Below are 14,840 nucleotides of genomic sequence, written 5' to 3' on the forward strand. Positions count from 1 at the left end.
CAAAATAGCAGTAATTTGGAAAAATTACCTTCGGAAAATCTGTATTCATAGCGTTTAAAACAAAGCTTTCAGTGAAATCAGATAGCCTAGCAAAATAGTAGAAATACAGTGTCTCACAAAAGTGATGGGACACTTGTGCTTTAAAAAAGGAAACTGTAATAAAATTAATTAAGAAAACATGTAAAAATTTTTTATGGGTTTATTTCATACTTACATTTAGAAACAATTATTACATAACATACATTTTCTCAAAATATTAAAATATTAATTTAATAAAAATACAATTGTTTAGAAAGAAGCAAAAAATGGCTCACATAAGTGATGGGACACTACGTACTATGCAAGAAAAATCGTCTGAAGTAAGCAATAAAAATATCTTTTGGGTTATTTATTTTTACTCAAAAGCAATTGAAAATAATTTATAAAATCGTCTGCAGTATTTCTCTCCAGTTTGTTTTGGAATTTTTGTGTTTTTTAGATCTGTGCAGCCATGAATGCTAAACGAAAAGAAACTTTGCCTGAAATTCGAAAATTAACGTGGAAAATCTATTAGAGAAACCGCTGAAACAGTTAACTTCAGTCATTCAACAGTTTTCAATATCATTAAACGATATAAAAAGAATCATATGATTCAGGATAAAAGACCTGGCCGACCATCAAAGCTATCCAATGGAATAAAGCGAATTATCGTTCGAAATATTTAAAAAAATCCAAGAATGAGTGCTCCTAAAGTTGCTGCTGATTTACAAACATTATATGGAGTAATTGTTAATTCTGAGACTATTAGAAGAGTAATTCGATCTACTGGATATCACGGTAGAGCAGCCAGGAAAAAATTCTTCGTAAGTGAAAAGAATAGAAAACTCAGACTGGCTTTCGCAAAATCCAACATAAAAATAAGAATTCTGATTACTGGAATGAAGTTATATTTACTGATGAGAGTAAATTTAATATATTTGGTTCTGACGGTAGAATCTTGGTATGGAGAAAACCCAGGGAAGAATTTCGCAAACAGAACTTGGTGCCAACAGTTAAACGTGGTGGAGGAGGAGTTATGGTATGGGGGTGTATGTCCTACGCTGGAGTTGGTAATCTTGTTTTTATTGACAATATAATGGATCGGTACAAGTATATTGACATTTTAAATCAAAATTTGAAATCTTCAGCACGAAAATTGAACCTTCATAACGATTTTAAATTCTACCAGGACAATGACCCCAAGCACAGTGCTTTGAACGTTAGACTCTGGCTGCTGTATAACTGTCCTGAAATAATAAAAACACCCTCATAATCTCCACACTTAAATCCCATAGAGAATATTTGGCAAGAATTGGAATCAAGCATTCGCAAACACACCATTTCTTCGAAACAATAATTAAAATCGGTGCTTCAAGAAGAATGGGGTAAAATCACTCCAGAAATCACAAAAAAATTAGTCGAATCCATCCCAAGAAGATTAAATCATGTTTTAAAAGTAAAAGGAAATCCAACAAAGTATTAAAACCTTTTAAAAAGTAAAATTTTTGGATAAATATTTGATGGAAAAGTAAGTGTCCCATCACAGCCATTTTTTGCTCCGTTCTAAACAATTGTATTTTTATTAAATTAATATTTTAATATTTTGAGAAAATGCAAATTATGTAATAATTGTTACTAAATTTAAGTATGAAACACACCCACAAAAATTTTACATGTTTTTTTAATTTATTTTATTGCAGTTTCCTTTCGTAAAGCACAAGTGTCCCATCACTTTTGTGAAAACCTTTTTAAAACGCAAAAACAAAGCGTGTCGAATACTGATTGTGTAACAAACAAAAAGACTTTCATTTCTTTTAAGAATTCTGCAGACGAGATTGGCCAACTTTCACGGTCGACGGAATAATACTTAAGTACCTTTTTTATTATATAAATATTAAAAAGATTAAATAATGGAAATAAAATTCTTACTTAGCACGTTCTTCAGACACAGCATACAAACTTAAAGTGTACTCGATATTTCTATCCTGTTTGTCTTGTCTTTTGTGCAAACGATTTTCAGTAAAGTTTCTGTAAATTCGCAGTTCTGCCCCAACTACCACTTCTTTTTCTAATGACATTTCAGTCACACTAAACCAGAATCGTCTGTTTCTTTCGTGTCTCAGGTGAGGATACTGATGATGAACTGCAATTGTGAAGAACGAAAATATTAAATAAAAATAAAATAAACTGCATTCAGACCATTTAATTGAAATATACGAAAGTAAAAATATCTAAAATTTTCATTAACGCGGTAGACACCGTTTAACGTTATCATTTGGATATTTCGATCGAATTGCCGAAGTCTCAACCGTTTATATATTATAGGAAAGTAGGTAAAATACATTGCTTGTGGGATCAACAGTTCGGCTGAACAGGACCTGTACAGCAGTTATTATCCTAAATGCCTGTTTAACTGTAATTGTATCCCACCCTTATATGTAACTGCAGCTGTATATGCCGTCCAATAATTTGGAGAAATGTGTCAGATACTATGAATTTCTCGTCGGCAAGGGGAAAGCTATATATGACTGGAGAGACCATTAGATCAAATTCAATTTCGAAATATTGAGAGATTTCCATGCGAGCTTTGCTCTTTAGATGCGTTTTGCATTGCGTTGTGTTTAACATTTTGAGTAGTTTGAGTGTAACTTCTCATTCTCCTCTGTCATTCTGATAAGAGCTGTACGAATATTTTTATGGAAAATTCCATAACTGCAAACCCTTTCTTCTGGGAAAATAAATCTTATACAATTGCAAGATTTATTCTAAGTTTAAAAACAGTTATTTTTAAGTTAAAGCTCCTTTCCTATCTCTCCTAATTTCAGTTTACAAATTCCTTACCAGAATGTGTTTTTAGAATCGCAATTAATGCAAATGAGCAGGTGTAGTACTTCAGTCGAAGTTCTACTAACTTCGGGAGAGAGAAGCAGAGTTTCTGACTAGCGCCGTATTAAGGACGCTTGATAGCTTCGCTAGAGAATTCAATATTTAGGGGCCAGCTACTTAAAATTGTGTTAACTTTGGCTAAATCTTTTTAGTTAGTCATTAGTTAAGTTCTTATTTCCTATAATTTTGAGTTTAAGCCCAAGGGGAGGCTTTGCTGTACGCCCTGAGAAAGGAGCCGTCTGTTAATCCTTATTTTGAGCAATAAAGGGTAATTAGTAGCATGAAAATGACAGTTCTGCATCAGGAGGGTCAGGGGGCGTGGTCAATGACGTCACACAGAGGGCGGGGCCAAAGGCAACGTCATCACATTAGGAGGCGGGGTCACGAGTGGAGTTGAGTTGTTGGTAGACTACTGGTTGAGTTGTAGACCTCCTGCTTTTCATTTAAAGTTAGTTTTTTTTTAATTGGCAACGGGAAATATTTTCTGCATCTTAATTTTGATGAAATGTCGATGCTGCCCTTTCTTGACGAAAAAGTGAATTATATGTCTTAGAAATATATTTTTTAAGTCTGGTGTTAAAATGATTCAATGCGCGACTCTGAAAACAATGTAAAAGAAACAAATATAAAAAAAAAAGTATTTCCTTTAATGATAGTTCATCATGTCATGAAAATGAAATTACAAGATAATTTTTTTTTATTACTCAATTTTATTCTGATACTTTTATTCTTTCTAGTTTTCCATGAAACTTTAACTTATTTCTCAGGTTTTCTGTTCATAATAACATATTTATTTACTGTCATATTTTTTTAATCCTTAACGTTTCTAATTTGTAATATTTTATTTAATTTCCACATACTAGTTTTTTTTTCATACCATTTCAGCATACCCTGATTTTTAACTTATATATTATATTTCACAAACGTTCCCGCACATGCTGTTTATTTGTTACATTACTTAATTTTAGATGCAATTTCACACTTTTTTAACGTTATAATGTTCAATATATTCTGAATTTTAACTTCATTTACTTTTTTTAAACCATTCTAGTATTCTATACACACTTTAACTTAGTGGTTTGAAATTCTATTTAAAAAGAAACGTTTATTTTTCGTGATCTTAGTTCTTTTACTAAATTTTCTACAGAATTTCTAATTTCTTTTACATGTTTAACAATATCTTCCTTACATTACCGAATATTTTTTTTAAAAAACTTAAGTCTATAACTGTTAATTGCTTCTCTTACGTTCATGATTTCCCTTCTGTGTTTATATTTCTTAATTCTAGTTTAACTTATTTATTATAATGTTTTTATTTCCGTCTCATCACTCGTAATTCCAACATTTTATCCCTTTTAATTCATTTTAACGATATGGATTGTTTTCATTTACTCCATATTCAAATATTTCCTTACAATTTTTATAATACTTGTTTTATTCCTCGATCATAATAGATCATCTACAGGTTTTACTCAGAAATTTCCATTCACAACTTTACAGTTTAATACCATTTATATCTAAATGTATTTCTTTCTCATATAGTTTTATGGTCTTCAAAGTTTCTAACATCATATTTAGTTTTAAATCCCGATTACCTTTAAGTGTGTTGATAATTTTCATTTCTAATTTTACAACCACGTTCAGTGTTTCATCCACACATACCAAAATATTTCTTACATTTTCTGATATTTAGTCTATGTCATATTTCAGTACTTCAAATGAATTTACACTGCTCACACTATTATTTTTTCATATTTTAGAGACACTAACTATACTAATTTTACTATTTTTCCTGCACTAATTGCATCTATGTCAGCACTCATGATAAACTAGCAATTGTTTTGCATCACATGCATAAAGAAATTCTTAAAACCAACTTTTTCAATATCGTACTCAAATTACTGTTTTCCAGATAGGAATTACCAGTAGTCTTTGGTTTTACTCTGTTACATCTTTTTAAATTTTAACATCTAACTTTTAACTCTAACATACATCTTTTAAACAGTTTTTTCTTTTAATGATAGCCTTACCTTATTTGTTCAAATTAATTCTTTCATTCACCTTCTTTACTACATTTCAGTACCTTCATAATTCACTATGCAAACGCAATGTCTTTCACTGACATTCTGTTTAATAATACCACAAGTTTCCTTAATTGACAAAAAGCGAATTATTTCTCATTTCAAAATAGAACTACTATATTTTTGCACAAACATTTCCTTTATCCATTCAAGCCACCCCTTAACCTGTAACTGACGTAGCGATAGGAAAGGAGATTCTTATCATATGCTCTTTCGACATTTGAGGTTTCTAGAACTTCTTTGACAGGTATATCAATACCATCAGAAAATATACTTAACACTTTTACCCAGTTTAAAGGCAACATACTGTTATAAGAATGGTTTTAGTTAAATTTATAACACAAATAAACGCATTTTGTGCTAAATAGGCATAAACATTTAGATTCAGAATATTTCTTTTTAATCCGATGTAAGACTTGAATTTCATTCATGATACGGATTGTCTCTTGATTTTCTTTTTGTTTACCTTACACTAATAGAAAATTTTTATTTTACAAGTTCAGCTTTTAATGAAGTAGAAATAAAAACTACGATACACCTGCTGTTTTTAAGAAAAGGAACTTTGATATATTTCTGGAAATGTAAATGCTTTTAGAGTTTTCTTTCAATAACGTTGATTTTCATTACTTTACTAACTTCAATAATTCTCTTATTAGCTAATATGAATGAAAGAAGATTGTCAAAAATGTGACACAGTATAATTCTTACGAACATATGTACCTTTACCAGCATACAGATATTACCGATTGAAATGAAGAAAGATACAGATATTTTACTCCAATCTACACTAAATTAAAAAAAAAAATATTTAAACTTTCATACATTCCAAAGAATAAGCGAAAACTCAATAGATATTGTCATCTTTGTATATATGAGATAAAAGTTTTATGAATGGTATTTAAAGTAATGCTTAGAACTTCATAAAAGCGAACATTCACTATGTTAATACACATATCATCAGTTATTTACATTAATCAATGTAATATTAATCATTACATGTACTATATGCATATATATTTAAAGTTTAATTGTCTTACAATTGAATAATTAACTATTGAGAGAAAGAGGTTCATATCTTACACTATTTAATTCACATGGAACAAATTTTTCCATCAACCACATTGAACCAAGTTTATTAAATTCGCCAAAGCTCTTTTATTTCTGCATTTTCACACTCACGACACATTTTAAATGTAACTGTTGATTACCATTTCAAACACCGATATCATAACTCAGTGTTAACTCAGTGTAACTACATCATAACTCATTTTTTCCCTACTAACTACAATTTTATATATTCAAGAAGTACATCTAAGACATGATCATTTTCTATGTTCTAGCAAATCGATTCAATTGCGAACATACTATTAAGACTTGCGATTTTAGAAGACTTGCATGTATTAACGATGTCAACGTTTCTTCGTTTTTATAAGATTCACATCAAATCATGTCGCATTCGAATGTGGTGTAAGAGATCACTTTTTCTTTTAAACACTTGTAAACAATGGATGCAATTTATAAGAAGAGAAGTATCATGCTGTTTCAAAACATCATCATCAGCATATTTCTGTTTCTTTTGACACCGGCAAAATTAAAAAAAAAAAAAAAGGTTCGTGAGATTTTCTTCAAATTCTGTTTTACTTGAAAAAATGTCCGAACATTCAATACGATGTAAAGATTCATATTGTTTTAAATTCTTATGCTCACTAAATATTTTTTATCACGATTTACTCTTAAAAGTAACTTTATAAGTTTTCATATCCTTTTTACATGAAAAGAACTTGTGATTATTCACTACAAAATTCTAAGACGAGAAGCTTCGCGACTTTTCAAACTACAAACTTAAATTTCTTAGGACATACACTACATCTGATGTTTCTTTCATGAGATTTCAAATATCTCTTCAGATTACTCGTATTCAAGAAACCTTACAAATATATCAAATAAGTTCAGCGAATAATCGCTTCATAAACTCTTAAATTTTCAACACGAGTGAATCACTTGAAGCATATACTGCACTGTAAACATACAATACTTAAAAAAAATTGTTATAAAAAATAAAAATTCATTCATTTCACCAAGAAGCTTTTCTATTTAAATACATTTATTTATTTCCAAAGAACAAGTTTCTGTATTATACATAAAATATACTTAGGATTTTCTTTCATTAGTTAATATCAAATTAACAACAATATCCATTTACTGATATTTGATATACATGTTTGCTTTAAAATTAAAACTAAAATTTCAATATATTTCTATTAAAAAAAAACATAAGGAAAAAAAAAATACTCATAACATCAACCAAAGACAGAAATTTAAATAGAATAGCTGTACTTATATTAGTGCATTTTTATAATCTTCATAACATTTCGATTCAAAAAACCTATTACAAAATAAATGAAACATTTTTTTCTGCCTTAAAGAATCTCTTATATTTTTAAAATTAATACATAAAAATATATCTTCCCCAATATATTTAATTCTATCCTCAACACTTATTATAATGCAATCATGTCTTGTTTGTGAAGGATGATTTACAATACAACCTTCGCATTTAAATAGTTTTTTAATCACTGAATTTAATTCAGTTTTGATAGAGTTTATGACTTCTTTAAAAAGTTCATCATCATCACTTACCATATCCGAACAATTGTTTTTACATTTGATTTGCAACGGTAAAATAATTTCAAAAATACTTTTATATAAAGTATTAGATACATCAGGAATAATTTCTTTCAATTTTTTTAAAATATCACAGTTTACTTTTAGGTATGTAGGTTTTAGTTTAAAAGAATTTTCATCTTGTTTAAAAACTTGTTGAAAAATACACTCACCTTCTTTGTTGAAAATTACCAACTCATTATTGCAAATGATGCTGGCAGTCGTATAGACAAGATTAAATTCATATATTTTTGAGGAAAATTCTTGCCATGTTGCAGGAGTTATAACAACACCGCGTGTAGTAGGGTATAATATTTTATTTTGTTCCACACATTCACGTAGATGAATGTTCATTCTGTTTTCAAACTGATTTATGGACACAAAATATCCCCAACCAAGAGTCCACTGTGCAATCAACTTCGAACTTTCTTTTTTCTGTTCTCGATTATTCGGCATGAAGATATTTTCAGGAACAGACTTCATATAGTGGGCAAACCAGTCATCCTCTGGAAGTTCATCCTCATTATCTTCCAAGCGTCGTTTTTTAATTTTCGAAATTTTTATGTTTCGGAATGTGATACTAATTCTAGGATCTTTAACGTCAGGTTGAGAGGGTATTCCGTGCATCCAAAATTGATTCGTTGGGTGTTTCATTACAAGGAGAGTTCCATGAGTTAAGTCCACGCTTCGAGATGTGAAATTTCGACATGACAAGAATGTATTACGATAAGTGTTGATGAAATCATTTCGTTAATGTATGTTTTAAATAATTTTTGCTATTTAAGAATGCTACGTATTTCTATATCATTCAGAATTGTCGTTAGATTCAGAAGCGAATATGAGGAATATATGTGATACAGAGTTAAATGTGGAATTATACGAAGAATTTTATTCACGAAATGAAGCTGATATTTTGCTAGATGAACTATCAAATTATGATTTTAAAAATATTAGTTTTGAAATTAATGGGACTCAGTATGTTCCACGAAGAAAAGTACTCGGTTTTGGTGATGAAGGACTTAGTTACGAATTCTCTGGAACAAGCATTTGTGCAGAACCATGGACTCAAACTCTTCTAAATGTAAAAGATTATGTTGAAACGATAACTGGCAAAAAATATAATTTTGCTTTATTGAACTATTATCCTGACGGAGTGGCGAAAATTTCAACGCATAAAGACAATGAAACTTGTCTCGAACCTGAAAGTGATATACCTATCATCAGTTTAGGTGCAAAACGTCAAATGGTATTTACCAGGCGAAATTTCACATCTCGAAGCGTGGACTTAACTCATGGAACTCTCCTTGTAATGAAACCCCCAACGCATCAATTTTGGATGCACGGAATACCCTCTCAACCTGACGTTAAAGATCCTAGAATTAGTATCACATTCCGAAACATAAAAATTTCGAAAATTAAAAAACGACGCTTGGAAGATAATGAGGATGAACTTCCAGAGGATGACTGGTTTGCCCACTATATGAAGTCTGTTCCTGAAAATATCTTCATGCCGAATAATCGAGAACAGAAAAAAGAAAGTTCGAAGTTGATTGCACAGTGGACTCTTGGTTGGGGATATTTTGTGTCCATAAATCAGTTTGAAAACAGAATGAACATTCATCTACGTGAATGTGTGGAACAAAATAAAATATTATACCCTACTACACGCGGTGTTGTTATAACTCCTGCAACATGGCAAGAATTTTCCTCAAAAATATATGAATTTAATCTTGTCTATACGACTGCCAGCATCATTTGCAATAATGAGTTGGTAGTTTTCAACAAAGAAGGTGAGTGTATTTTTCAACAAGTTTTTAAACAAGATGAAAATTCTTTTAAACTAAAACCTACATACCTAAAAGTAAACTGTGATATTTTAAAAAAATTGAAAGAAATTATTCCTGATGTATCTAATACTTTATATAAAAGTATTTTTGAAATTATTTTACCGTTGCAAATCAAATGTAAAAACAATTGTTCGGATATGGTAAGTGATGATGATGAACTTTTTAAAGAAGTCATAAACTCTATCAAAACTGAATTAAATTCAGTGATTAAAAAACTATTTAAATGCGAAGGTTGTATTGTAAATCATCCTTCACAAACAAGACATGATTGCATTATAATAAGTGTTGAGGATAGAATTAAATATATTGGGGAAGATATATTTTTATGTATTAATTTTAAAAATATAAGAGATTCTTTAAGGCAGAAAAAAATGTTTCATTTATTTTGTAATAGGTTTTTTGAATCGAAATATTATGAAGATTATAAAAATGCACTAATATAAGTACAGCTATTCTATTTAAATTTCTGTCTTTGGTTGATGTTATGAGTATTTTTTTTCCTTATGTTTTTTTTTAATAGAAATATATTGAAATTTTAGTTTTAATTTTTAAGCAAACATGTATATCAAATATCAGTAAATGGATATTGTTGTTAATTTGATATTAACTAATGAAAGAAAATCCTAAGTATATTTTATGTATAATACAGAAACTTGTTCTTTGGAAATAAATAAATGTATTTAAATAGAAAAGCTTCTTGGTGAAATGAATGTATTTTTATTTTTTATAACAATTTTTTTAAGTATTGTATGTTTACAGTGCAGTATATGCTTCAAGTGATTCACTCGTGTTGAAAATTTAAGAGTTTATGAAGCGATTATTCGCTGAACTTATTTGATATATTTGTAAGGTTTCTTGAATACGAGTAATCTGAAGAGATATTTGAAATCTCATGAAAGAAACATCAGATGTAGTGTATGTCCTAAGAAATTTAAGTTTGTAGTTTGAAAAGTCGCGAAGCTTCTCGTCTTAGAATTTTGTAGTGAATAATCACAAGTTCTTTTCATGTAAAAAGGATATGAAAACTTATAAAATTACTTTTAAGAGTAAATCGTGATAAAAAATATTTAGTGAGCATAATTTAAAACAATATGAATCTTTACATTGTATTGAATGTTCGGACATTTTTTCAAGTAAAACAGAATTTGAAGAAAATCTCACGAACCTTTTTTTTTTTTTTTTAATTTTGCCGGTGTCGAAAGAAACAGAAATATGCTGATGATGATGTTTTGAAACAGCATGATACTTCTCTTCTTATAAATTGCATCCATTGTTTACAAGTGTTTAAAAGAAAAAGTGATCTCTTACACCACATTCGAATGCGACATGATTTGATGTGAATTTTATAAAAACGAAGAAACGTTGACATCGTTAATACATGCAAGTCTTCTAAAATCGCAAGTCTTAATAGTATGTTCGCAATTGAATTGATTTGCTAGAACATAGAAAATGATCATGTCTTAGATGTACTTCTTGAATATATAAAATTGTAGTTAGTAGGGAAAAAATGAGTTATGATGTTATAACGTTGCGCGCCTCTAACTAGTACGCAACCAAGAGGTGACTGTGAAAGCTTGTATAAACCACAGAGTCTTATAAAGGGTGTAAGTCCCTTTTTATTCAACGTAATAAATTACAATGGCGTCCTCTTGACGCTTGCAGACTGTGCCCACTAGGCAGTCAAATAAAAATAAAAACCTGAAAAGAAAGTAAAGACAATATTCTAACTACGAGGCTCTCTAAAATAACTAACTCACCGCGTTTTACAATACGGCTGCTAATTCAACAGACTTGAAGCTCACTGGAACAATTGCAACTACTTCCCGCCAAGCACATAGGCCGCAACGCGGGGTTCTTCAATTCTCGATAACTACCTCCGCGCTCGCTAAGTAAGAATAACTCCCACACTGAACTCGTTTCCTTCTATTTAAATCATACTACTTCCGCTGATAATTTGAATCCTTGCGCGTTCTACTCAAATTTACATATTCTGGCATTGGCAGTTCCAGGGGAAAGTAAGGCTTGACAGGAAAGATAGTTTAAACTTAAAATAAATGTTAGTTAAAATAAATATAAACCCTACATTTGCCGCTGCCAGAATTTGGAAAACTTGGAAGCAGGTCCTACAAACGACCTGTTGTAAGTTTATCTAATTCTGAACTAACTGGCGAAAGCCTCGTTTACACAAAAAAAAATCTTATGTAACAATTATATATTAAAATTCTGTTATTCGTTACAAAGCTTTCTTCTTACAGCCACTTTTCCTGGACTTCATCAATCAATCTTGGTCTTTCCTTCCAGCATCTGGAAGGAATAAGTATCAGTATCTTTCTACATACATTATAATTTACACTTTCTTGACACAATAAATTTTTGTTTTTAACGATTCGTTTTTCTTAGTTATTGCTTACTTCACATTCATTCAATTTTTCAAGCATTAATTTAACTTTACCCTGGCTCTCCACCATGTGTGGTGTCAAACGGGAATATTCGTGTTTTAGTCTTACAACACTTCCCCTAACCACCATGATTTGTTAGAATTCAACAACCAAATAGACACACCTTACTCGACATTCTACAACTCAATGAGCTACTTTAATATTCTTAAAAATTCAAATGTAGGTGGAGAACCCTACAAAACACATTCATTCCAGCTTCCCCCTCATTCATCTTTAAACATGCAGGCTTTCGCTCTAAAGCATGACTTTACAGTTTAATACTTAAATTTTGACTTCATTGCTTTTAAGCATTCACTTTTAGCATCTTCAATTTTATGCTTCTAGACTGAATTCTACTTTTACATAACATGCAAGTATTTACATACATTTACAAAAGTTTAATACATATGCTTTTTACAATTTACCATAAAAATGAATAAGAGAAAATAAATTTTTACTTTACTCATTCTTCGCCAAGCTGGCGGTACTGAAACTAAAATTCTTATTAGTACAAGAATACGAAGTTATTTTTATCTCCGGCCAAATTTTGGCTTTAACATAACAGAATTAGTCTTTCGACCAACAGAAAATGCTTGTTTTTAGCTTTTACACTTAAAGAAAATAATACTTCTGCCTTAGCTAAATAAAGTAAAACAAAACTAAGTCTCAACCGAGACATATTGACTTTCGTCAAAACATAGAACTTCGTACTTATGCATAACATTTCGGAACAAAAGAGAAAAAAAAAATTATAGAAGGTTTTAACTTATCTTTGAGTTTTCGATGCTTGAAACTCCGTCATCCGTTTTTGACAAAATTGATCCCAAGTTAGAGGTGTCATGGATGTCAATCTTCTCCTTATTGATCTCCGCGTGTCGTCCCCGTTGCTCTTTCTTTTGCGTCCTCTACATGCTGGCCTCTTGACGGAGTAATCGTCTGGTTGTTGGCCTTTGCGTTTCTGCCTGGGACGGCTGGTCTTGACGTCCTCCGGTCTGGAGTCCTTGAATTTCTTCTGTTCCTCGTACTTCTCTGCCTCCTGTTGGCGTTTCAGTTTCCGGAACGGCGGCCTTGCTGGCACCTGACTCTGTGGCCGTGTGCGCGTTCTCCTTGATGTGTAATTTCTCCTGCCATCTTTTGTAGGTGGTGTTTTCGTCTTTACCACGGTTTCTTTACCCGGTTCATCTGTATTTTTGTTTTTCTTAAACGCCGGAGTTTGAAAATCCTTTTTTCTTTTTGATACCTTCGTCCGGGTTGTAGAAGTGCTAGGTCTCTCTTCAGTTCTCCGTTTCTTGGGTGGTGGAATAGTTGTTGCAGTCTCTGGCCCTTCTATTTCGTTTAGACTTGAGTCCTGCAAGAAACTTTTAAGGATTTCAAAATCATTTGGATTATAGTATTTTTTCACCTGGTCGGGACTTGCTTTACAGATTTTCCCTCTCTCGTTTTTAAGGTATAAGACTACTCCTTTGATTTCCTGAATTACATAGGGGCCTTCAAACTTTGGAGCTAGCTTTGCCATAAAATTGTCTGGGCACTTGATAAAGAAAATTTCCGTTTCAATACTTTATCCCCAACTTTAAAATCTGCTTCACGGCGTTTTCTATCATAATATAACTTCTGCCTATTTCTTGCCGTATCCGAGGTTTTAAGCGCCTGATCAATTAGCTTTTGCACGTCCTTTTGTCTGAATTCCTGCTCTCTTTGTTGCACAAAGAATAATTTATCTAAAGGCGTAATTAACTTTCTGCCTAAAAATAATTCTGCTGGAGTTTTTCCCGTAGTATCATGATGTGCCGTTCTTAAAGCATAAGCTAATTCATTTATGTAGCCATCCCAGCGCTTGTGATGTGTGCTAACGTAACTGCGAATTATTTTTACAATGTTTTTATTAACTCTTTCTGCTATGTTAGCCTGTGGTCTATACGGAACCATTTTGATATGGCGTATATCAATTCCATTGCATATGTTTTCAAATATTTGACTAATGAATTGTTTTCCGTTATCGCTAATGACTTTTATCGGTGCACCGTATTTTAAAATGTATCTGTGTAAGAATGCATCTGCGACTGTTTTGGCTGACGCGCGTTTAAGTGGAACAATTTCTATCCATTTTGAAAAATGATCTACTATTACTAAAAGAAAACGATTTTTATTTAACTCGCTCTGGGGGAAGGGACCAAGGAGATCTATGCCTAAAATTTCATTCGGAAATGTAGCGCGAATGCTATTTAAGTACCCGGCCGGGCTGTAATTAATATCATTTATTAACTGACATTGATTGCAGGACCTGACATACGCCGTTACTATTTTGTATAATTGCGGGAAATATACCGCCTCGCGTACCCTTTTTATAGTCTTCCTGACCCCGAGGTGGCCCGCTGTTTTTTTTTTCGTGCAACTCCTTCAAAATGCTTAATCGAAGCGAGGCTGGGATGACTGGCTTATACTCAAGATTTTCGTTTGTTGTTTTCGTATAGAATAATAAATTATCTATTATTTCATAGTTTTTTGCTCTATTTCTTATCGCATCGATATCTGTATGCTCAAAGCTTTCGGGGTCTTTCAGATAAGCATAGATATTTCCAAATTCAGGATCAGCTTTCAGTTCAGTAATAACCGTATCTCTAGAATCTAAAATTTTTGAAGTCAACACAGCGCATTTAAGTTCATTACCTTCATCGTCCAGTTTTATACGAGAAAGTGCGTCAGCTACATTGTTTTCCTTACCCGGTTTATATTTTATAGTGATATTATATTCTTGGAGTTTTAAAGCCCATCTTATTAACCTGGGCGTTAGGTTTTTTCCCGAGTAAAGTCTACCAACAGCCGCATGATCCGAAAAGACTGTTACTGGCGATTTGCCGAAATAAACTCGAAATTTGTGTACAGCCATTAATACGGCTAATGTT

At 31.4% G+C, this 14,840-nt stretch overlaps 1 protein-coding gene across 1 annotated transcript in view; it reads right to left on the bottom strand.

Annotated features, from left to right (window-relative positions):
• Positions 1–14,840, bottom strand: part of LOC118204475 (protein 60A-like) — a 72,421-nt gene that overhangs the window by 36,011 nt on the left and 21,570 nt on the right. Inside the window, exon 2 of the mRNA XM_085824678.1 lies at positions 1,948–2,161. Coding sequence (XP_085680804.1) covers positions 1,948–2,161 — 214 coding nt within the window. The remainder of the gene's footprint in view (positions 1–1,947; positions 2,162–14,840) is intronic.

This window comes from Stegodyphus dumicola, chromosome 10, assembly GCF_044657685.1.
Source record: "Stegodyphus dumicola isolate Sdum_Otavi_A_Nest chromosome 10, ASM4465768v1".
NCBI classification, from domain to species: domain Eukaryota; kingdom Metazoa; phylum Arthropoda; class Arachnida; order Araneae; family Eresidae; genus Stegodyphus; species Stegodyphus dumicola.